This window comes from Lucilia cuprina, chromosome 4 (genome assembly GCF_022045245.1).
Source record: "Lucilia cuprina isolate Lc7/37 chromosome 4, ASM2204524v1, whole genome shotgun sequence".
NCBI classification, from domain to species: Eukaryota; Metazoa; Arthropoda; class Insecta; order Diptera; family Calliphoridae; genus Lucilia; species Lucilia cuprina.
In genome coordinates, this window is record NC_060952.1 from 34662998 (window position 1) to 34689023 (window position 26026).

A 26026-nucleotide genomic window follows, 5' to 3' on the forward strand; every position below is an offset into this window, starting at 1 on the left:
TTTTTTCGTTTTATTATGAATATGTATGAGTGATGTAAATTCAAAAGGACACAATATACATACATACATGCAATACTTCATTTTATATATGTTAAAATGTTTGTGCTATTCTACATACATTTTTAACAAAAATTGTGACTAAATGATATTAATTACATAAAATTACGTTCATGTTTAATTATCATACTTTTTGTTTTACAAATGTTGTTTTTACTCAATGTGTTGTCGATGTGTTGTCATGGTCATAGTTGTCGGTTGTAGTATTGGTAAATTTGGTTTGATGGTGATGTTGTACGCAATTCAGTTGCTTTTTGTCATGTAGAAACAAATGAGAAATTATAGTTAAACATGCTCGACCATATGATTCATGACATCAGCTAAATATTAATTTAAAATAATTTTCGAAATATATTCATAGTACTATGGTAGCAATATATAATTTTGTTAGTTGCAAAACTATCACACATTTAAACGGTATTTCTATGTTGTGGAAAGAGAGGAAATCATGGTTTCTAAATAAAATAAAAATTATCAGCTAAGTCAATTCATATAGTAATTCTAAGTTCTCTAGTAATGTGCAATGGATACTTGGATTTATGTTTTTTTTTTATTGAGCGTAAATACAATTTAAAATTTTGTATTTATTATTTGAAAATAAATTACCAACATAAACATAATATTCAGTTGGACGCAGCAGTTAGGGAAACATATTCATACATATTGTAGATAAAAGTATATTTTTGGAAAAAAACGTATTTAGTATGTTGCTAATTATTCACTAGCATGTTATAATGACATGTCTACTTTTGCAGATCGGCCTTAAATATAACAAATTCCCTTAGTGTGCTGATTTATGCCTAGATACACATTGAATTATTGGTCATAAATCCACAAAATTATATTCTGGATCTTTATTTAATTCTTAGGCCCAATACCAATGTCCATCTGTTTGTTGAAAACTCGATAGAATCCAAACGGAACCCATAGTTAAGGTTTCTTTGGTATTAAAAATGGACAATATCGGCTCATGGTTTCGCATAGTCCTTGAATAAGTGGCCGCTGGAAATGTAGATTTCACAGTCATAACTGTTATAAAAATATGACTATTCCGATAAATTCTCATATAATTTGGAGCGTCCTCTTTTTTCCCTTCAGACAGGTGGACAATGGACAAATGTTGAAACATATTATTAATTTTTTTAATAACAAAATTTAGCTAAAACATTGTTTATAACACCGTCCGACACTCAAAATTATACGTCTGATGATATACGTCTGAAACTATAAGTTTAAAGGAACAAATCGGCGTTTTTAGTTTTTCATTTCGTGATCCTGTGTCTCTTTTAAAGGACTTCAAAGTTTTAAGAAGTACATTTTTCAAAAAATATTTTAAAATACTTCTACTTATCAAACAGTGCCAAATTTGATGTCAAGCTAACAGAATGAGTTGTAAAATATTTTTTGTTATTTTTAGTTTATTCTGTCAGGATCAAAAGATGTATAAAAAAATCTTTCAATATTTTCAAAAAAAATTAATATTGAAAATGTAAATATATTTTTAAGGATAAGAATTTTAAAAGACATTTTTGAAAGATTTTCAACCCAACGGTATAAAATAAAAATAATACAAAATATTTCTCAACTCTTTTTGTTAGCATGGCATTATTTGATTAGTAAAAGTATTTTAAAATATTTTTTGAAAAATGTACTTTTTAAAATTTTGAAGTCTTTTTGAAAGGACACAGGATCATCAAATAAAAAGCTAACAAGTAAGAGTTTTGGACTATGGCTTAAGTCAATTATGGATCGAGCTCTTTTAACTAACAAAATATTAATTTTTAAAAGCCAAATATTTAAGTTCAATTTTAAAACTGTGAGCGTATGTGTAATTTTCTGAAGAAAATAAGAAAATTCTTATTTTAAATTTCGTCTGTACATTCATATTTTTAAGCCAGTAATGAGCATTATAGTCATTTGGCCGATCCAAAAAAATTGATACAGAGGATTTGGCTCGTAAGAAAGTTACGTGTGTCGTATTTCATCACTTCACTCGTATTTTAAAGACATTAATGAGCGTTAAAGACATTTCCTGAAGTGAAGTCAATAGGGGAATTTGGGTCAATAATGGACATATCCACATAAATATTGGTAAAGAGATTTTGGCTCGCAAGGAACTTAATTTTATAAAATGTTACTATTTTATTCGTATATGTTTACCAGTAATGAGCGTTAAAGTCATTTTCAGAATGGGTAGGGTCATTTATGGGCCGATCCTAAAAAAAAAGGTTTTGGTTCGAAAGAAACTTACTTATACCGAATTGCAACGCTATACTCGAATTTTTAGGCCAGTAATGAGTGTAAAAGTCATTTTCTGAAGAAGTTTTGGTTCGCAAGAAACTTACTTATACGAATTTTATCGCTACATTCGCATTTTTGGGCCAGTAATGAGTGTTAGCGTAATTTTTGGACTGATCCTCAAAAATTATGTAGAAAGATTTGGCTTATATGCAACTTATTTGTGTCGAATTTCAACGCTATACGCGTACTTCTAAAGTAGTTATGCCCGTTAAAGCTGTTTTCAGGAGGTTCACTTGTATAGGGGCTATCCGAAAAAGTGGACTGATATGGCCCATTTTCAATACCAAATAGGGAATATTTATACAAAATTTTAACTGTCTAGCTCCTCTCCTGTGGTCCCTATCGTGATATCAACAGACAGACGGACAGACATGGACATGGTTAGATCGTCTTAGGATTTAATAAGGACCCGAAATATATATACTTTTATAGGTCTATGACCAACATTTCGATGTGTTAGAAACGGAATGACAAAATCAATATACCCCCATCTTTTTTGATGGTGGGTATAAGAATGCAAATGTTTTCTAATTTTGTCGGACGGTTTAATAATAGTAAAGTGACTTTAATTTTGTTGATTTTTTGCACCAAATACAGTTTGTAAACTTAAATTTGTACATACATACAAATAAATAAAAAAATATCTAATTGCAATTAAAATAAGTAAAAGTGTCATATTTTTTAAAAGCTTAATGAATACATATAAAAAGTTATTCCTTTTCTAGAAAAAGAAATCAAACAATGTATACAAGAAACTTTCATACTTAAGCCAAATATTCATAGAAAAGATATCAGATACATATGTATGTAGTAGATATGTTAAAAAATATGTTTTTTCTTTCATATGCATGTATAATCCAAGTAGTTTTGACAATTTGGAACAAAAAAGTGACAAGTCAAAAAATTTTGTTAAGAGATTTTGTAATAACACTGTGATACTTATTTAAAATATATTATTCATGTAAAGATATTACCACGCCTTACGTCACATTTGACAATTCACTATTTTTTTTAACCGATTCTTATTAATTTTATATTATTTAGATTTTAGTCGAATTTTATGGCTATATAGTATTTTTAACATAGTAATAAGAGTTAAAGTCAAGTCTTGAAGAGGTTCTTAGGGTCAGCTATCCCCATACAATTTGTTAGGGAGACTTCTGTTAGTTTTAAATAATTAAAGTCATTCTCCGAAAGGCACATTACATGGGGATTAATTCAATTATTAAATGATCTTCATAAACTATAGATGTATTCATTTAATTATTAACTAGAATGCTTTGCTACTTTAAAAGTATTATAAATAAGATACCACTTAACGATTTTGTGGATTTTACGTACAAAAGTTTTAGATGCCTAGAAAATTATTGCAATTTCGCCAATTTCTATCTAAGAGTTTCGAAGATAGACGAAATTTTGTATGTGATTCATATATGTGGTGTCAAGCCGCCCATTGAAAGTCTGCCCCTTATTCTCTTAATTCCAAAGATCTTCATAAAAAATTTGGAGATTCTAGCTCTAACAGCATCTCAGAGATACGATTTTTTCTATTTATTTCATGCGGTGGCTTCAAGCTTCACAGATGAAAGTCTGCCCTTTTTCCTTCAAAATGTTCAGATGAATATTAAACTTCGTCATGTAAAATTTTAAGATTCCAGTTCCAATAGTTTTTCAGATATACGAATTTTTTTATTTAATTCATGTGGGGGCTATAATCCCCCCAGATTAAAGTCCGCCTTTTTTTTCCCAAAATATTCAGATGAATATTTCGTTCAAATTTGAGGAACTAATTTTTGTATATTTTATACATAAGGGAAGTACAACGCACAACAACGCACGCCACTCTTGTTAACACGACAATTTATTATCCGAAATGTTTACATCGATGTTAAAGTTCTTCGCGCATTATTTGAAAATTCTAACTCTAATAGTTTCCCAGATAATCGAATTTTTCTATTTTATTCATATGGGAGGTGCCACGCCCCAACTGATATATAGATAAGCTTATGTGGAATTTTATTGTTGTTCTCGTATTTTTAAGCATTTTTTTAATGAACATTAAAATAATTTTCTACACAGAAAAAACTGAAAATGAGCTTTAATTATCAAAATTACTGTATCAAGCAAGTTTTGCACCTATAACTAAAATTATAATATCAACCAAATTTGTAAAAAAATAAAAATATATATTTTTTTCAAATAACGAATTAATCAAAACAATTAATGTCAATAATTGGAACAAGATTTAAAATTGATTAATTCTATAATTGTATAAATTATATATTTAATAAATATAAAATTGTTTTTTTAATAATTTATTAATCAAATAAATTAAACTGTTTGATAGAGTATTTTTTAAAAATCAATTAAGAAGGTGATTAAAACAATCAAACTATTAATCGATTAAACACAACGTTAACGGAACACTAGACATTTAACAATGCGTTCAGCATTTACAAAAAATATCACTTTATTTTCACAATTTAACATATAAAGTGTTTCATAAATTGACAAGAAACTTGATTATTATATGCCTAAAATTTTATTGACTATTTAAGAATTATAAATATTGCTAGCACAAAAATTCTAAATAAAGTATTAAAAATAAATCTAAAATAGAAAAGAAGACCAGAAATTTTTTTCAATCAATTAAAACATTAATTGAATTAATTAAAAAATTAATCAACATAAAAAATAAAGAAAATTTAAACATCTTAATTGAAAATAAACTGCCGATAATTTTTTCTGTGTAATGATAATGTTTTTTTTTTTGCAACAAACATTTTCTAGTGTTTAAATATTAACCCCCTTATTCACAAAAAAATGGAAATTTTGTTTTATAAACCTTTTATAAAATAAAAATTTGGTTTGTGAATAAGGGAGTAAATATTAAAAATTCAAAAATATGATTTATAAAGGATTATTATAATAATCCTTACAAATATGCGAGGAAATGTTAGAAAGTGTTACCAAAGTTATAATGAAAGTATAAAATGCTAACATTTATATCCAAAATTTTCCAATAATATTAAATATAGAGTTAAGACGATTTTTAAAACATGTTAATGCGATATATGTATACAAAATATATTTTATACTGACATTTCACACGAGTTTGTGTGTATGTTCGTTTAAGTATTTAAACAATTGTTTGAATATTTTACAAGACAAAAAGAAAAAATCTGTTTGTTTTACTTCTATTCTTACATTGTTTTAAAAACAAATTTTTATACATATTTTGTTTGTGTTTATCTTATAAATGCAAATTAGAAGAATTTTGTTCTTTTTTTCATACAACGATAATTTTTGTCTTGATTGGCTAAAATGTTTGTTAAAGCATCAAAATAGACATATGTACATATGTAGGATTTTAGAATAATAATATAGACAATATATTCGTATAAGGATTAAATTGTAAAAATTACTTGTATAAAATGTTAATTACATATTCAAATTAGACAATTAGTTTTCAAATTAAAGTTTTATAAAATTACTGTTTTCATAAATTTTATTCAAATTTAAATTCAAGTCCCCACGAAATACTATTAAAATGGTCATTAATAATTATATTGATAATCTGGTAAATTTTTTGTGTTTTACTTATATTTTTTTCTTATTCCTCAATTTTATAATTTGTATGAAATTTGGTAATTGATAATATTATCTTGGTAGTAGGCACAAATCTTGCCGGATACAGATCTGGCAGAGGTGGTCTAAAATTCTGAAATGATTCTGAATCGATCAGTATACTTTAAGGTGGGAAATGGACCAATATCTTTGTATGTTATAAACATCAGCACAAACGTATAATACCCCCCACTATAGTGGTATAGGGTATAACAAGTAAGAGTGTTATATTTGGCTGGGACGAATATCATATACATACCATCAAAACCTCTACCATATACCATAAAAGGAATGCTCCCCTATACATAACAGGTTGATATTTGGAATATGGTTTAAGTCAATTATAGACTGAGCTCTTTGGAATAACAAAATATTATTGGTTATTTGTTTATTGGTTATGGTAAAAATTCCGAATTTCATCGATATACTCGAATTTTTAGGCCAGTAATGATGGTTAAAGTCATCTTCTGAAGGGGACTTTATAGGGGGTAGCGTCAATTATGGACCGAAATTTGACAGAGACCTTTTGGCTCGTATGGAACTTATAAAATTCAGTAAAGATATTTTGACTCCCATGAAACATATGTGTATCGAATTTCATTGCTATATTCTTATTTTCGAGCTTTTAAAGCAGTCATGCTCGTTAAATCTGTTTTTTAGAGGTTCACTTGTATGAGGGTTATCCCAAAAAGTGGACCGATATTACCCATTTTCAATACCAAACAAACCTTGGCAATAGAGAATATTTATGCGAAATTTCAACTGTCTAGCTCCTCTCGTGGTATCCCAATCGTGATTTCAACAGACAAACGGGCGGACATGGCTAGATCGTCTTAGAATTTCATAAGAACCCAGAATATATATACTTTTATGGATTTATAAGCAATATTTCGATGTGTTACAAACGGAATGACAAAATCAATATACCTCCATCTTTTTGATGGTGGGTATAAAAATGACGAAGCAATTATATTAATTGTTAAGTTTTCATAGAAAGCATTTATTTAATAGGCTTTATTTCATTGAATTATCTCCAAAATTCCGACCTGTAGATCTATTACAAGGTTTACAAGCTCTATACGAGGGTCAGTTATATGAGGGCTAAGGATTACATAGATCGACTTAGAAAATGATTTAAGCCAATGGGTATACTTTAAGGTATATATACTTACTAAAGTAGTGTATTATAAAACAATAGAGAAATGTTCATTAGACTGAAATATTTAATTTATGTCGCCCTAAACAAATACATAGTTAAATTTATACGATTAAAAATGTCATATTTCATCTACACAAATGTATCTTTTTAATACAGTCCAATTGGCATAAGAAAAAATATTTTTCATGAATTGTCAAACTAAACATAAATTCATTAAATTTTGTAAAACATTCCAAACAAAATCATAAACTTTACTAATTAAGAAAAAAGCAAAAACAAAAAAGTACATATAGAAATAACTTTGCTCCTTTTTTTAGCAAACAAAAATAAAACTGTTTGTTGAGAAAAAAAATAATTTTTTGACAAAATGAAAAATATTCATGCTATTTTTATGTACTAAACAGTGGGAAAAAAATTAAAGTAAAAGTATGGAAAGAGAAAAAGCGATGAAAAATAGCAAATAAAACAAAAAAATAGCAACAGCAAACAATTTTCTTTCCATTTTTATTTTGTATTTATTTTAAGCTTGGCATAAATATAGTCAATTAAAAGTTTTAGTTGTCGTAGTCATACTACGTAGTCGTAGTTGTTAGTTGATGTTAACAGCAACTGTTGAGCGTATTATTAATGAGAGTTGAACTGTAAGAAAAAGTTCGTAATTTTCTGTGTTCATTTAGTTTTTGATTTTTTTTAATTTCACATTACACTCAACAAAAATAATTAAATTTGTAATAATTTATTTCATCAAATAGTTGACAATTTCATATACATATGTATATTTCAAAACTGTTGCTGAAATTATTCATTTTGTTTAAAGAAATGTATTTTTACTTTCAAAAATAAATATTTTTTTATGAATTACATACTTCAAAGTAATTATATTTTTAGTGTATTATATTGAAAAAAAATGTTATACCTTTATTTAACATAACCCAAAAAAATATAATTCTAATAAATAATTTAAGTATTATCTAATTTATTAAACATTAAAGTTAAATTAATAATTTTTTTATAATTAAAAAATATTTTTCAAACTTCGCTTTGTTAATAAAAATACATATAAGGAGTATCTGTAAATATAAATTATTTTTCCATGTTCCAATGCAGTACTTAAAGAGCGAAGGCACGTCTCATCATCAAGTCGAAATACATGTTGTTATCAATGGATGCACTTATCGAAGCATAATAGTTTGTAAACTCTTCCTTGGTTATCTGTTGAAAAATACGAAAAAATTAAACTATTTAAAACAAGTAGGAAAGTATAGTCGGGCATGGCCGACCATATAGTACCCTACACCATGAGTATATTTTTTAAAATTTTTTACTTTTTATAAAATTTTAATTTTTTTATAAAGAAACTTTTATGTTGAATATCACCATAATTCCAAAATAATTAAGCAATTTATTTATAAAAAAAACTAAAATTTCTAAACTAACTGTTATTTAGAAATATATCCTTTTCCCAAATTTACCAAGGATTGGCCCATATTGACCTATATGTCAATATATTTCTAAATAATAGTTAGTTTTGTTGAATTTCATTGCGATACAAATGGTTACAAGTCAATTTTAGACGTTTAAGACATTTTTTGAAGGGGGTTTGTATGGGGGCTATGGTCAAATAAGGGCCGATCCTTACGAAAATCTGCAGTGTCATTTATACTTATATAAAACTTATTTGTGCCAATTTTTAGAGAGATAGCAGAATATTTGACGTAATTATGACATAAAAAGTTCAAATCGGGTGGTACGGTTGTATGGGGGCTAGATGAAATAATGGACCGATTTCAACCATTTCTAATAGGCTTCGTCCCTGTGCAAGAAACCTGTTTGGTCCAAATTTCATCAAATTATCTTGAAAACTGCGACCTGTACCTTGCACACAAGGTTTACATGGACAGCCAGCCAGCCGGACAGACGGGCGGACGGACATGTCTTAATCGACTTAAAGGTGGGTATTGGACAAATATTTTTGTATGTTACAAACATCAGCACAAACGTATAATACCCTCCCCTCTATAGTGGTGTAGGGTATAAAAATCGATAAAGAACAAAGCTGACTCTTCTAAAGGACTCTGAAGTTGTAAACTACAATTTCCTCAGAATATCCCAGCGTTAAGAATTCATTGTTGGTACAATTTGTTATGGAATATAAAAGTTCAATCTGTCGACGTGGCTTTGCCTTTATAGCTTACTCGTTAAGATTATTCAGTTTTTTACTAGATCTCCGAAAATTTGTCTTCTATTATTTAATTTGTTTATACCCCTCACATTCGTGAGAAGAGTATCTATATATGATTGTTATTCCGTTTTTCATTTCTAAAATATAATTTTCCGATCGTAGAAAGTATATATACCCAGAAAAAACATGGTAATTATTTTAACTTACGCAACAATTTATTTTTTAATGACTACTACCTATCATATGCATTATAAAGAAGGAGTCGAGTAATGACTTACAAATAATATATTAAAAGCGAATAAAATGTGAGAACCAGTAAATAAATACCTTACCTAACACCTTATTTGTAAGTGAGCATGTTAAGTACTTGCCTCTAATATCATTCCCGTGTTGAAATAATCACTTAAAATGATATTATGTTATTAATTTTTAACCCCTTATTTTTCAAAGAATGCTTCTGAAATGTATTATAATATAAATACCTTACAGATATCGGAGTCGGTTAGGCTATCTTTTTTGAAGACTGTACCCATGTTATGTAACTTCCGAGTAGAGAAAAATTTTGACATATTAGAGTCTTCCACTTTTTAATTGAGTGATTCAAAAAAAAATTTTATTGAACCCCTTACGTGTGTGCGCCCGGTTTTAAACAGGACGATTATACATTTGAAGATCCTAGATATCTTTGGGAACCAAATCTTTAACATTTCTATCAGACATGATTTCGAGAAATGTAATATTTAAATTCATAAATAAGTAGACATAAAGAAAACTCCAAGACAATCTTTGAAAATTTGTATAAAAAAATTTAATTTTTCGTACATATATCGTATGGTTAATTTTACTTTTATACTTGCTTGTTTATAAAAACAAAGCCAGGCAGGAAAAGCACATTACGAATAAAGCTGTGTGCCTTTTAAAAATAACCACTTTTTACCCACTAAAGTATATATATTCTGGGTTCTTATTAAATTATAAGATGATCTAGCCATGCCTGTTCGTCCCTCCGTTCGTACGTCCGTCTGTCTGTCTGTTGAAAGCACGATAGAGTTCAAACGGAAAAAAACTAGAGGGTTGAAATTTTACACAAATTTTCCCTATATAAAAAGGCAATATTGGTTCACGTTTTCGTATAGCCCCTGCACAAGTGGCTTCCCGAAAAACAACATTAACACTATAGCATTGAAATAAGCCTTATATGAGCCAAATTCTCTTTGCCAAATTTTATGACCATAGATCTATAATTGACCTTTCCACACATGTATGATCCCTTAAGCGCTGAAATTCGATATAAGTAAGTTTCTTAAGAGCAAAAATTAACCCTACCCCCAATATAAGGCCGCCCTCAGAAAATGACTTTAACGCTCAGTGTTGGCTTTAAAATATGAGTGTAGCACAGAAGTTCGGCACAGACTGTCGAGAGTTTTTTCGTGTCGGCCTTATCTCACGGTGGTCTTTTTCATCCACAGGGTAGACTTGAAAACGGTCTACCATCGCCCCTTTGTCTTCAATGAAGACTCAGGTTGCAATTTTTGCACATTGGCTATGACCGGTACCATGCGCAAGTACTTTGCTGGAGTACTCGAGCTATCTAATCTCTTGCCAAAGTAGTCGAGTTGTCTTGCGGTATTCATATTTTTCGCGTCATTTTCTGGGGCGGAATTTATATGGGGTGGTGTTATTATGGACTGATCCTCATAAAATTTGATAGAGAGATTTCGGTTGCTATAGAAGGAATAGAGATATAAGCTTACACGGAGGGGACCTTATATGGGCGCTAGGGTCAATAATAGACCGATCCACATAAAATTTGATATAGAGGTTTTGATTCCTAAGATATATACTTATGTAAAATTTCTACGCTATATTCGCTATATTTACGCCCATAATTAACGCTAAAGTCGTTTTCTGAAGGGGGCCTTATGTGGGGGGAAGGGTCAACTATGGACCGATCCACATAAAATTTGGTAAATCTCGACTTGTATAAATCTTACTTCCGTGTAATTTCATTGTCGTAATCATATTTTTGAGCCAGTAATGAGCATTAAAGAAAGTTTATGGGAAGACTTTTTATGGGGGTTAGGGTCAATTATGGACCGATCCACATAAAATTTCATAAAGATTTTTTGGCCTGTAAGACACTTACTTATATCAAATTTCATCGCTATATTCGTTTGTTTAAGCCAGTAGTGAGCTTAATGGACCTTATATGGGGGGTCAATTATGGGCCGATCCACATAAAATTTCATAGAGAAGTTTTGGCGTAAGAAACTTACTTATGTAAAATTTCATCGCTATACTTGTATTTTTAAGCCAGTAATGAGCGTTAAAGTCATTTTCTGTAGGGGACCTTATATGGGGGGTAGGGGCAATTATGGACCGATATACATAAAATTTGATTGAGTGATATTGGCTTGCATGAAACTTATGTGTGTCGAATTTCATCGCTATATTCCCTTTTTTAAGCCAGTAATGAGCGTTAAAGTCATTTTCTGAAGGGGGCCTTATATGGGGGGTAGGGTCAATTATGGACCGATCCACATAAAATTTCATAGAATGTTTTGGCTAGTAAGAAACTGACTTATGTCAAATTTCATCGCTATATTTGTATTTTTAAGCGAGTAATGAGCGTTAAAGTAATTTTCTGAATGGGACTTTATATGGGGGGTAGGGTCAATTATGGACCGATCCACATAAAATTCATAGAGAGGTTTTGGCTAGTAGGAGAGGTTTTGGCTAGTGAGAAACTTATTTATGTCATATATCATCGCTATACTTTTATTTTTAAGAGAGTAATGAGCGTTAAACTCATTTTCTGAAGGGGACCTTATATGGGGGGTAGGGTCAATAATGGACCGATATACATAAAATTTGGTTGAGAGATATTGACTTGCATGAAACTTATGTGATTCGAATTTCAGTCAGTTAAAGTCATTTACTGAAGGGGACCTCATATGAGGGTAGGGTCAATTATGGACCGATCCACATAAAATTTCATAGATAGGTTTTGGCTAGTAAGAAACTTACTTGTGTCAAATTTCATCGCTATATTCCCATTTTTATGCCAGTAATGAGCGTTACAGTCATTTTCTAAAGGGGACCTTAAATGGGGGGTAGGGTCAATTATGGACCGATCCACATAAAATTTCATCACTATACTTTTATTTTTAAGAGCGTAATGAGCGTGAAACTCATTTCCTGAAGGGGACCTTATATGGGGGGTAGGGTCAATTATGGACCGATATACGTAAAATTTGGTTGAGAGATATTGGCTTGCATAAAACTTATGTGTGTCGAATTTCATCGCTATATTCCCATTTTTAAGCCAGTAATAAGCTTTTTAGTCATTTTCTAAGGGGGACCTTATATGGGGGGTAGGGCCAATTATGGTCCTATGTCCGCCATAATGCAGAATTATTTTGCAGACGTCAACTAACTCACCTATGCGAAATTTTGTGGTATTTGCTTCATAAAAAAACGAATTTGTGAATATTTGAAGCTATTTATACAGTATTCCGGGGGTACATTTGTATGGGGGCTATGTGAAATCGTTGACCGATTTTGCCCATTTTCAAAACCAAACATTTTTGATATATAAAATATATTTTGGGAAAATTTCATCTCAATATCTCTTATTTTGTGGACGCTATCGTGCCAACAACAGACAGACAGACGGACAGACGGACGGACATGGCTAGATCGTCTTAGAATCTTACAAGGTCCCAGAATATTTATACTTTATGGGGTCTTAGAGCAATATTTCGATGTGTTACACATGGAATGACAAAATCAATATACCCCCCATTTTTTTCATGGTGGGTATAAAAACATACGACACACTCATTTAGGTATACGGGTGGAGTAAGGCCCGTATACCTCTACATTCATTCTGTATCATATACAATTGACACCAACCCATATCAAACGCTTGGTCCCACAGTCACTCCTCTGTGGGGTATCTGTTGATTTTCGGCAACAGCACCGAACTCTTATCCCGAAATATTGACTATTATCATGCATCAGTCTTTTAACCGCCACTTATACTCTTCCCGCGAATTTGGGTTCAACCAACAGCCACTACGTGGATCCCGAAGGAATCTCAACCAACTGACCAGCCAGGACATAGTCCTGCGGGCAATTGGCCACCCGTAGTACCAGATTATGCGGTGCTCTGGTCTGACCTCTGGCAATCTATGCAAGGACTAAGCCAAGCGGTAGACTGAAAACACCAATTTTTCAATCCCGGTCAGATTGGAGGTATTGGGCCCTCTTTATACCCCGGGATTGCAATAACACCAAGGCGGAGGTCTCGCCAAGGTAACATGCCCCCGGGGGGAAGAAGTTCGGCATAATTCGATGTGCAGATGAAAGTTTTTTACAAACCAAAATTTCATCATAATAACAACCTAATGTTTAAAGGAGAGCAATCACTTACTGCTTACTGTTTGATGTTGGTAATATTAGATTCGGCATAGTCGAATATAACACTCTTACTTATTAGTTCTTTAAAAGGTACTATTTGATTTTTTATATTATTATACCTACAAACATACTTGAGAGCCAAAAAAAGGGACTTTTTTCGTTCTTCAAAACGTTTTCTTCGAGTTTTCTATAATACTGAACCTATATTAAGCATATTGAGCCCGGAGTGGGAATAAAAATTATTATATTTATATTGTTTTTGTCAGTCCATTTGTAACACATAGAAATATTCGTCTAAGACCTATGATAGTATATATATATTCTAAGACGATCTATCCCGTTCAAAATGCGATAGAGTCCAATCGGGAATAGCTAAAGAGCTGAAAATTTGCACAAATGTTTTAAGTTGACGCAGTTTGTTTGGCATTGAAAATATGCAATATTGGTCCACGATTTCGCCTAGTCTCATTTAACACATTTCTTTTGCTTAGTTTTAATGTGATCAGACAGAAACGAGAATTTCATTTCATCTTAGATGTATTTTTTTCTGTTTAACATGAAATGACAAACTTGTGTATGCCCTCTATCACTATAGTATACATTTAAGAACAGTACATTTAAACACTTACAGTTCCATCATTATTGCCACGTACACCTTCAAAATTATTCAAATAATCTCTTAGCAATTCATCTTCAGTCATTTCACCAGTTTCATATTTTGGATGTTCCTTAACGGAATAAACATGTTTTAAATCTTCTACGGTAATGACACCATCACCATTTTTGTCCATTTTATTGAATGCTTGTTCAATAATGTCTAGACGACTCTGTGGCATGGGTGGCTATTTAAGTAAATTATTAACAAAGAAATGAATTATGCATTCAATAACGTACAACAAGAATGCAAAATAAAGTAAAACTGCTACTTACACGTAATTTCAATAAAAATTCAGTCATATTAATAGAACCACTGCCATCTTCATCGAAACTTTGAAAATGAAAAATAGCCATGAAAATTAAACAAAGAAAATGAAAAATTATTAAGTGCAATAATTTATGATTAGACACTTTAATGGTGTTTTAGTTAAATTATCTCTCAACAGACATAGCACAAATACTAACGTTTGAAACAATTCCTTTAGCTCTTCATCACTTAAGTCCAGACCGAACTCACGTATACCTTTGACAAATTCCTCTTCATTTAATGCTTTACTTCCATCATCGTCCATATTGCGAAAGGCTCTATGATAATTTTATGCACAAAATAATAATAATAATAATGAGGAAAAATTATGACAAACAACATACAGAAGAAATAAATCTTTTAAAATTTGTCTCTATTAAATAGCAAAGCTATTACTTTTGTTATGGATAATTTATTGCAGAACAAAATAAACAGAATTAAAACTTAATAAAAATACGCTTCGTATTAATTACCTGCCCAGCCCTGAAATGCCTGTGGCACCGCGACTTAAACACAATAAACGCAATTTTGTCAGTACATCTTTTTCGGTACCATCTGCCAATTCACGTTGAGATTTTTGAGCCAATTTTGCTTCACTGGAATATAGATTTCTTATTCTCATCTAAAATGAACGAAAACAAAGAAATTAGGTATAACAACGTGTATAAATTCATAAATTGATTGGATTAATTATACAATGTATAACAAATTCTAATTAAAAATAATCTTTTGTAACAAAAGAAGCATTAGTTAAACTAATTATATTTTTATATTAAAAGACTGGGAAGGGAGTTATGACTTTGTGCAGCTTGATTTTTTTTTTTCGAAATTTTAAAACAATAATCTGGACTAAAAACTATAACCTATGTATTTATAAAATATAAAATCAACGATGAATAAAGAAAAACAAGTTGAATGGTACCTTGCCTCAGATATACTTAAGTCATTTATTGTTGAATAAAATTTTGGATATTTAAGTCAAATTTTTAGGGGGGAATTTTATAGGGGATAAGATCAAATGAGGTCCTATAATTATAAAATGCTTGAAGGTCATAAAGGCTAGTGTATAACTTGGTTTTGCAGCTTTTTGTTAAGATACGAGTATACATAACATAATTATAAACTTAAAGGCCCTATTCGGCGAGTTGCATGGGGGCTATGTGAAATAATGGCCTGATGTTAACCATTTTCAACAGACATTGTTCCCGGGACAATTATGAAGAAGATCATGTACCAAACTTCATTTCAAAACTGCGACCTGTAGTTTGATTACAAGGTTTACATGGACAAACGGCCGGATGGACATAGCTAAATCGTCACAGAAAGTGATTCGAAGCCAATTGGTATATTTTACAAACATCAGTACAAACCCAATATACCCTGCTCATATATGTATATAAACAAGTTATAGCGCTATATTCGTCAGTGCCGAATCTTAAATACCCATCATCAGAAAGCTTATTTTTATTGAAACACATTTAACTATCTAATTTTAGATAAATCGACAAAAGGTTTGTTTCCGTAATGAGGGTATTAATATTTATACATGTGTGGAACTAATTTTGATTAGATCCAGAAAATTTTATATTGAGTTTCGGTTGTGGGCTTCTTAGAGGGACTTTTTTTGATAAAGTATGTACTTATTGGAAAAGTAATAAAATGTTGAATGAGTTAATAAATAAAATCACGCAAAATTGTACTGCTATAATACATAACGAAAAACTACGACTAAATACAATTGCTTTGTTTTTGTCTTGTGTGTTTTTGTATAATTTACAAAACTATTTCATTATAAAAAATAAATTCATTTAAAGTCAACCACTATAATTAAGTATTTTAACCAAAATCGCATGTCAATGTTTAGTTACTAAAATTTACTTAGTATATATACTGAAGCACAATTCTAGCCTGTCTCTTTAAGGACGAAACTCTTAATGGGCTGAACATTTTTATAAGTATATACATATATTTTTTTGCCTATTCGATTCCTGTAGAGACTTTGGTACACATACTGTTTCTGGCCCTGTTGTATTTCTTCATATCTGATAAAACATGCACCCCGCTTTAAAAATGACTTACAAAATTTTTATATTCGTTGCGAACTTCAGCAGTTTTAATTACACAGATCAACGAAGGCTTGTGAACTATTTTTAAACAATTTTGCCTGAATTTAATGTATTTTTAGCTGCAGAAACAGAATCTAATATCTGTTTTTTTCTATCATCCAAAACTTTCTCGCGAAATTGCATCGAATATTATGTACATATATTAAGAACATTCATCCTAATATAGGTCGGCCTATACTAGGATGAGGCCGACCATATAATACCCTACGCCTGTATACGAATAAAATGTGATTTCGTTCTTATAATAAAGCATTTAAGTTGAATTGTACCTTGCCTCAGATATACTAAAGCCCATTACTGTTTAATAAAACTGTGGATATTTAAGTAAAATTTTAATGGGGGCTTTTTAGAGGTGCTAGGGTCAATTAAGGCCCTATAATTATAAAGTTCATCAGGTTCATCAAGACTAGTATAGAACTTGGTTTTGCAGCTTTTTGTCGAGATACGAGTATATTAAACATAATTATGAACTTAAAAGCCCTATTTGGCGGGTTCAGTTCTATCGGGCCTAGGTGAAATAATGGCCCGATGTTAATTATTTTCAATAGGCTTCGTCTACAGTATCATAAAAGAGCATGTGCCAAATTTCATTGAACTATCTCCAAAATTAAGACCTGTAGTTTGATTACAATGTATAGAAGCCCTATTCGGGGGTACAGTTGTATGGGGACTAGGTGAAATAATGGGCCGATCTTAACAATTTTCAATAGGATTCGTCCCTGGGACAGTAGAAAATCATGTACCAAATTTCATTCAATTATCTTCAAAATTGTGGCCTGTAGTTTGATTACAAGGTTTGATTACGGACAGACGGACTGACATAGCAAAATCGACTCAGAAAATGATTCTAAGCCGATTGGTATACTTTAAGGTTATTGTGAGTTACAAACATCAGCACAAATCCAATATACTCTCCCCTCTAAAGTGGTGTAGGGTATAACAAGTAAGAAATTTTTGACGACCGAGGCTGACCATATAATACCCTACACCTTTTACAAAAATAAAATATGATTTAGTTTTCATAATAAATCATTAAAGTTAAATTGTACCTTGGAAGAACATGTACCAAATTTCATAGAAATATCTTTAAAATTGCGATATGTAGTTTGATTACAAGGTTTACATGGACGGACCCACAGGTGGACGGACGGATGGATGGACAGACGGACTTAGCCTAATGATTCAGAGCCGATTGGTATACTTAACGTTTGGTGTAGGACCAATTATTGTGTATACACCAAGTGGTATAATTATTTTAGGTCTAAATTAAAAAATGAACTACAGCATTTTCTAAATAATAGCTTGCACATCACTGAATCAAAATTTAAACTCACAATTTATTAAACACATATATAAAAATATTAAGATTGGTTTTCAGATGGAGTGTATTTCAAGTGTATATAGCCGGATATAATACTCTAACTTGTTTTATTTATTAAAAAAAAATCTTTCTATATAAAAATTTTTAAATCAATTTTCCTAAAGTAATTTTTTTCTAAAAATGTACTTAAATGTGTGTAAAGTTCGAAATACAAAGTTTATATGTAACATGTATTATTTCTCGCCATTCCATGTTTAGCTGCGGGTAATTATTATATTTTCTAGGTTTTATTTTTTATGTTGTTTAGTATTTTCTTTTATTACCACAAATGGGTTTATGCCACGTTATAAACCTGCGTGTAGTGGCAGGTGTTGTTGTTCCCGCTGCTAATTTAACAAAAATTTATACATACATTGTTTTTATCTATGGAGGTAATTTCATAAACATATGGTAACCTTAATATTAGAAAGACGCATCTAAAAGTATTTAAAAAAAGTTGTTTTTGATTATTCAGTACAATTTCGTGAAATAGAATATTTAGATTTTTTAAATAAATTTAATAAAAATTTTAAACTACTTTCAAAATCTTCTTTCATCTTAGTTAACAATTGATTTTTAAAGTTTAAAAATCAAGACAGATATTTTTAATTTTAACGTGGCGACATGTATATATGTGTGTAAAAGTGTGTTTTGAAAGTTTTTGAGAACATAACTTTGCACTTGTTTGAATATACAAATATGGAAAAAAATACTAAACTGAATTAGACAGATCTTTACATTTGTATTTAAAAACCATTATCTAGTAAATTTTTCGATTTCCAACAAAATATATGGAACACCATATTATATTACATATTTTTTATTTAATTAAAAATTTTTTTTTTGGATTTTTTCTTTTTTAAATATGTACGACAGCTTACATTATTATCTTCGTCAGCCATTTTAATTTTTTTGGTAGTGTCTGTGATATTTATTTACTTATTTAACAACACCAGACGTTGTATTATCTTTGACCACTTTGATATTATAACTGAAAAATGTTTCTAATACAAAATGGTTTTCTACCCTTAAAAGGAATTACGTGTTTATATAATAAAAAAAACAGGACAATCATTTTATGATTAATCAGCCTTGACCGTAGCCAGTAATGACACTTATGTTTAAAAAAAAAAAATTATAAAAAAACGAGTAGTAAAACTAAAAACAGTTTGTTACTAAAAAAACCCTATGTGGTCTCTATTTTAATTGTAGGTTACATTATATATTTAGTGGTAATTTGTGTGTTTACACTATAACATAGATAAAAAATTGTTCTACAAATGCAATTGTTAAATCAACTTTAAAGTTGCTTAATTGTATAATTATTTATTCATGTAAAAAAAACAAGGTTTCTATAGCGACTTTATAATTTAAATAATGATCGTTATAGCGAGCAAGTAGTATTTGTAAACTATACATGGGGTAGAATATTTTAAATAAATTGAATATTAATATTTTTTTAAAAGAAATACTTCTTTTAATTATTGTGCAGTACCAGATAGGTATATACGACTTCACAAGAAAAAAATTATAACAATATACTCTTACATACTTCGTTAGTCGATTCAGACACCCTTCTAATTATTGGCTGACTGTATAGTACCTAGGTTTTATATACGATCGGCCTTAATCTGCTTTAAATATTAATTCGAATTATTTAGACTTAGTTCAGTGACCCAACTATCCCCCACCCAACTATCTTACGTAGTAGATCATAAAAAACATATAAATTTGTTATAATTAAAGCATAATATAATTTTAATTTCCTGGACAGAAAATCGACTTTATAAATATTTTAATGTTATAAACAAAGTAAGAATTATATCAACTCATTTTAGGTCACATAAAATTATTTGCCTACTCATCTAAAAGAGTCTTTTCTGAGACCCTTTTCTAGTCAGTTTCGAGTCATTTTTTAATCGATTTCGAGTAAACAAGAAATAATTTTAGATCTTCCAACTGCGTTAAAATGCTAAAGATTACTTACACAATAGCATTTAAGTCATTGGAGGCAAGTACTTAGCACAAACTATTACAAGTAATTAGAAAAAGTTGTTGTTGTAAATCGCTTGTAAAACGTATACAGCTTCTATATATTTACTGGCAAGATAACTAATGAATTATATAACATATTATTAATAAGACCTTATTTGACAACTTCTATGTAATCCAGGCGATATATAGTAATTTAAGGTAGGCAATTACAATTGAAAGCTATTACACAGTTTTTGCTGGGTATATATTAAACACCAGGATCATCAATTTATGATTGCTATACATTTTGTTATCGTTTTTCAAATCGGGATCATTTTCGAATCATTTTGTATGCGCTTAACTTACTAATCATTTTTATGTCATCAAAAGGTGTAAAAAATGACTAATTTTACAAATTAATCATCCAATACTCTTCCAAATGTCAGCTGGGATGATCTGTCAAAATTGTATGCAGAAGAGTATTGTTGGGATTGCAAATATGCAATATGTATTAATCAATAGACATTGAAAGAAAATACGGATGAAATGGATTAAAAAACAAGCAAATCGCATTATATCAGGGATTTTTTTATACTTAAACACATAAGAAAAACAGAAAACGGCAGTGCCTCAGCTCAGTTGGTTAAGATTCATCCGGGATCCAAGTGGCTGTAGTTTAAATCGAAAACGTCAGGGCTGGTGTTCACGTAAATCACTTTATGTCATACGATTAGGATTTTATTTTACTTTATTATTAGACTGTATGTGTAGGCAAAGCCCCTTAAAAAATTTTTCAAACGCTATAAAATTATAAAGAATAGAGTTTGTTAAGTTCAAAAAATCTTGAAGAACAGATATTTAAATCATGGGGTTTTTCCATAACAAAACATGAAATGACTTATTTACATAATTATTCGTGTCGTGTACTTGTTAATATTGAAAACAAAACAACTTAATCATCAACTTCTTTCTAAGCGAAATAAGAAGTACTTCATTAACTCTCTACTTTTATAATATAATAAATTTTTGAACTAGTACTAAAGCTTATCAAGAGAAAAATATTAAAGAAATTTGCACGAACACCTTAAACATCCATATGATTAAAATTTAGGAAAATAAAAGTTTAACTGAGAAACTATAAGAGATGAAATTCTAAAATTTTGCACAAAAAATTGGAAATTTTTGTATCTAGAATCTTCAAAGTGCTACTTATTTATATAGATTTTATTATAGCAAAGCACACTTGGAGTGTTAATATAATAATGCTTCACTATCGGTTTATAATTGTTCATAGCTTCTGTACAAGGTCCTCTTAAAAGCATTTTAATATACATACGTAACTGGAGCAAATACAAGAAATATGAATTTTAGAAAGTGTCTTCATTCCCTAGTTGAAAAATTTTAATATCAATATTTGAAATCTGCAATCTTTTCGAGAGAGATCTAAAAAATTATATAACTTTAAGCAGATAATGGGAAAGACCAATACATTTTTATATTCTACACATCTATAGTGAGTTGATTAAAACATGTCATTCCCGGTGGCTGACAGCCAACCAGCCGGCCGGATGTAAACCTTTTGCACAAGGTAAGGCCTTAATTTTCAACGAAGCCTATTATTTCACCTAGCCCCCATAAAACCGTACCTCCCAATTTGGCCTTTTTAATGCCAAATGTACTATTATCTCTCACAAATAAGTTTTATTTAAGTATAAATGACACTGCAGATTTCCGTAATGATCGGCCTTATTTGATCCTAGCCCCATACAAACCCCCCTTCAAAAAATGTCTTAAACGTCTAAAATTGACTGTATTGCATTGAAACTCAACAAAACAAAGTGTTATTTCAAATTATACCCTTTTTCCAAATTTAATGAGGGTCGGCCCATGTTTGACCTATATTATATATAAAGCCTCATTTAGAAAATTTTTCTTTTATCAATTATTTGCATAAATACTTTGGAATTAAGGTGAAATTCAACATAAATGTTTTTTATGAAAAATAAATATTTTAAAAACATACTCATGGTGTAGGGTATTATATGGTCGGCCATAGCCGTCTATACTTTCTTACTTGTTTTGTATAAAGAGGTATATTTCAAAAAGTCTTCTGTTAGGTACATTTCAAAAAATTGCAGAAATTTGATTCTAAACGTATTATAAAGTTATCAATATTTTTGATTTTTTGTATGACACTAAAGTACTTTTTAATTTAATATTTTTTTACCTCAGTCAAGGTTATATAATATACACATGTTCTTGCTTTCATATATTCCATATTGTTTGTGTTTAAATTTTTTTTCCTTCAACCCTTTTCGACGGTCATGGAAAAAATGAAAACAGAAAGAGTTGAATAGCGATATAAATGAACTGATAAAAATTACACATTTGCAATTAAATGCGAACTGCTTTTATACTGATTGCCTTAATTATGAAACTATTTAATATAAAAAAACTCTTGCCATTTTACATACTATATTTACATGAATAACACGAACGTAAGCAGAAAATATTTAAATAAAGTTCATTATCAATAAAATTAAAGAAAAAATATTAAATAAATTAATACTTTAATTTGTATCTTTGGGTTTATTTTTTCACTGTTCTTTGAACTTTTGTAGCTGTTTCTTATTACTTAAAGCTTTAAAGATAATTTTTATTGATTTTATTGCTCAAATAAAAATGTTTGTAATTAAATGAGATATTTTTTCCAAGTCCAGTGCTCTTTTTTTAATTTTTATTTTAAATATTAATGAAATTATTAAAATTTTTTCTACCTGTCTCCTTTTTGTTAGTTTGCGATAATTTGACATACTTGCGTTACTTGGACGGCGGACAAACATAACGGTGTCTTAAACGCACTTTATTTAAATTAAGACTGAGACAAACAACAACAAGTAAATGTGTCAAAACTTATTGGTCTCATTTAATATGGGTACAAAAATAAAATAACTGAGCAAATAAGAAATTATACTTACTTATGTAGCTACAAATAATTCTACTTCATTAAACAAATTTTATTCACGATTTTTTGGACATTTGTAGGTGTTTCAGTGAGTGTTTAGCTTTCTTATTGTTTATTTGTGTGCGATAAAAAAGGCTGCGCACAATATTAGAAAAAGTACAGAGTTTGTAAAGAGTGAATTGAATCAATTGAAAAGAATTGAATTGTGATATATATGGGTCCTAATAATAGTTAATTAGTTAGTCAGTTTGTCAGTTAGTTCACCTGACATACTTTCTTCAATTCAATAATTTTGACTGAGTTTGACTCAAAATGAAAGATTAAACTGCAATCAGTATATAGATAGAAGGAACAAGTAGGAAAGTATAGTCGGGCATGGCCGACCATATGATACCCTACACCATAAGTATATTTTTACAATTTTTACTTTTATAAAATTTTTATTTTTTGTAAAGAAACTTTGGACTCAGTCATGATTTTTACATAATTCTTTCACTGCTTGATATATAAACTTGTTGTTAAGCGAATAAAAAAAGAAATGGCGAAAATCGGGAATATTTGGACCCGCTATTATCAAAAAACTAAAGTAAGAACGGTAAAAATTTTAAAATTTTAATTTTCAAATGCGAATATCTCCTAAACTATAAGAGATAATTTACTGCTATGATGACATTTTTTATAGTGCTCGATGAGGAGATTCCGATTTTTTTTAAATCGGAACTCAAATGAAGAAATAGGATCGTTTTAAAAATTTAACATAGCCGAGGTGTCCTAATTTGAGGACCCCCCGCCGGGCCCCTGGTTGGCCTATAAGGTCCAAATTCAAAACCTAAACTCGACAACACCTCCTCTTTGTGCATACCAAATTTCATTAAAATCGGATTAACCGTTTAGAAGTTACCGAATTATTTCCCTCTTTTTTTTTTTTCCTATACCACTGTGCGACACAACTTCTTCTATGACAGCTCAAATGAGACTGAATTTCTGTGCGTGTGAGTAATCTGTGTAAATTTAGTAACGGCAAAAAAAAAAAAACACTGTGTATAGGAGTTGCCGATCGTGGGTTTAAATTAATATTAATACCAACTTTTTAATATAAATTTGGAATTCCATCTTTTGAAATTGTATGTCTTTTAAACATTAAAGTCATTTTACAGGAGCATAAGAGCTGATTATGAAAATCTGAGTACACATAGTTAATACTAATTGTTCACAGATTCCTGTACGCACAGATTTTTTTCATGTTTGAAAATAACTTTTGCACGGTTTATAAACAAAAATATTATTTTCTTCTTTATTCTTTGTATAGTTTTTTTTTTTTATCAAATACTAGAAATTATTTCTGCTTATGTGAAATGTTATTATACCCTACACCACTATAGTGGGGAGGGTATTATACGTTTGTGCTGATGTTTGTAACATACAAAAATATTGGTCCAATACCCACCTTAAAGTATACCGATCGATTCAGAATCATTTTTTGAGTCGATTAAGACATGTCCGTCCGGCTGGCTGGCTGTCCATGTAAACCTTGTGCGCAAGGTACAGGCCGCAATTTTCAAGATAATTTGATGAAATTTGGACCAAGCATGTTGCACAAGGACGAAGTCTATTGAAAATAGTTGAAATCGGTCCATTATTTCACCTAGCCCCCATACAACCGTACCTCCCGTTTTGAACTTTTTATGCTATAATTACGTCAAATATTCTGCTATCTCTCTAAAAATTGGCACAAATAAGTTTTATATAAGTATAAATGATACTGCAGATTTTCGTAAGGATCGGCCTATATTTGACCCTAGCCCCCATACAAACCCCCATTCAAAAAATGACTTAAACGTCTAAAATTGACTTGTAACCATTTGTATCGCAATGAAACTCAACAAAAATAACTGTTATTTAGAAATATATCCTTTTCCCAAATTTACCGAGGATCGGCCCATATTTGACCTATATAAAGCCTCATTTAGAAATTTTAGTTTTTTATCAATAAATGGCTTAAATATTTTGGAATTATGGTAATATTCAACATAAAAGTTTCTTTACAAAAAATAAAAATTTTATAAAAGTAAAAATTAAAAATATACTCATGGTGTAGGGTATTATATGGTCGGCCATGCCCGACTATACTTTCCTACTTGTTTTATATAAAAACATTACTGTTTTTAAAATTTTCAACGAGTTCTCAGCAACAACTATAACTGTTTTCAGCAACTGTTGCTGAAAACTTATTAGAAATACTTAAGAACACAACAATGTTTCCAAAAAAAACTTGTTGTAAAAGTAAAAGCGATATAATTATTTCCATGATTTCTTTTCAAAAATCATCAAATAAATTTTCTTTATTATAGAAAATTGATTAAGAAATTAAGAAAAGAAGAAAATTTATTATAAAAATATTAGGTATACTTTAAGGTGGGTATTGGACCAATATTTTTGTATGTTACAAACATCAGCACAAACGTATAATACCCTCCCCACTATAGTGGTGTAGGGTATAAAAATAAATATACACGCCTGGTGCCAAACCCAGCAGTTGGACGGGACAGTCCTGAACTGACCACTTAACCTACCCCTAGCCACCTGACTACACAGGTGACCAAACATTTTAACATGGGCTTGTCCTACGAGAAAGTCAATCGTCACTCTACAACCTACAAAGAGACAGTAAAGAGACGATTGCCTCCGCTCTCGCTTACAAAGGAGACACTAAAGTGACGACTGTCTTCATTCTCGTTTACAAAGAGTTCATTTGTAACGAAAGAACAAAAACATACGAATTGGAGTCAGCCAGATGGTAAGATATTAATGGAACTTAAATTTAAAAATTTCAAGGGTGATGATTGACCCGTAAAAAATAAATTTGAGTCAACCAGATGGTGGCATATT

The 26026-nt window shown here is 30.1% G+C and overlaps 1 protein-coding gene across 2 annotated transcripts; it reads right to left on the reverse strand.

The window, feature by feature from the left end:
* Nucleotides 1–8122: 8122 nt before the first annotated feature.
* On the reverse strand, nucleotides 8123–23024 carry LOC111675530 (calcyphosin-like protein). 2 transcript variants are annotated; one of them, XM_046949766.1, is made up of 6 exons: nucleotides 22950–23024; nucleotides 15186–15334; nucleotides 14871–14990; nucleotides 14679–14736; nucleotides 14378–14590; nucleotides 8123–8356 (listed from the first exon to the last, which is right to left on the reverse strand). In XM_046949766.1, exons 1-6 carry the CDS (start codon nucleotides 23013–23015, stop codon nucleotides 8255–8257), a joined length of 708 nt encoding a protein of 235 aa, XP_046805722.1. In that variant the 5' UTR covers nucleotides 23016–23024; the 3' UTR covers nucleotides 8123–8254. The 2 variants fall into 2 exon arrangements, with proteins under 2 accessions (XP_046805722.1, XP_023292076.1); XM_023436308.2 differs by lacking the exon at nucleotides 22950–23024 and adding an exon at nucleotides 19080–19180.
* Nucleotides 23025–26026: the final 3002 nt, after the last annotated feature.

Excerpts from the sequence above, each read along its gene's own strand:
- LOC111675530 (XM_046949766.1), bottom strand. The coding sequence starts at position 23,015 with ATGTTTGTCCGCCGTCCAAGTAACGCAAGTATGTCAAATTATCGCAAA. Across the intron at positions 15,335-22,949 it reads AACTAACAAAAAGGAGACAG|ATGAGAATAAGAAATCTATA; the intron begins GTAGAAAAAATT and ends CGTTCATTTTAG. Across the intron at positions 14,991-15,185 it reads GGCATTTCAGGGCTGGGCAG|AGCCTTTCGCAATATGGACG; the intron begins GTAATTAATACG and ends AAATTATCATAG.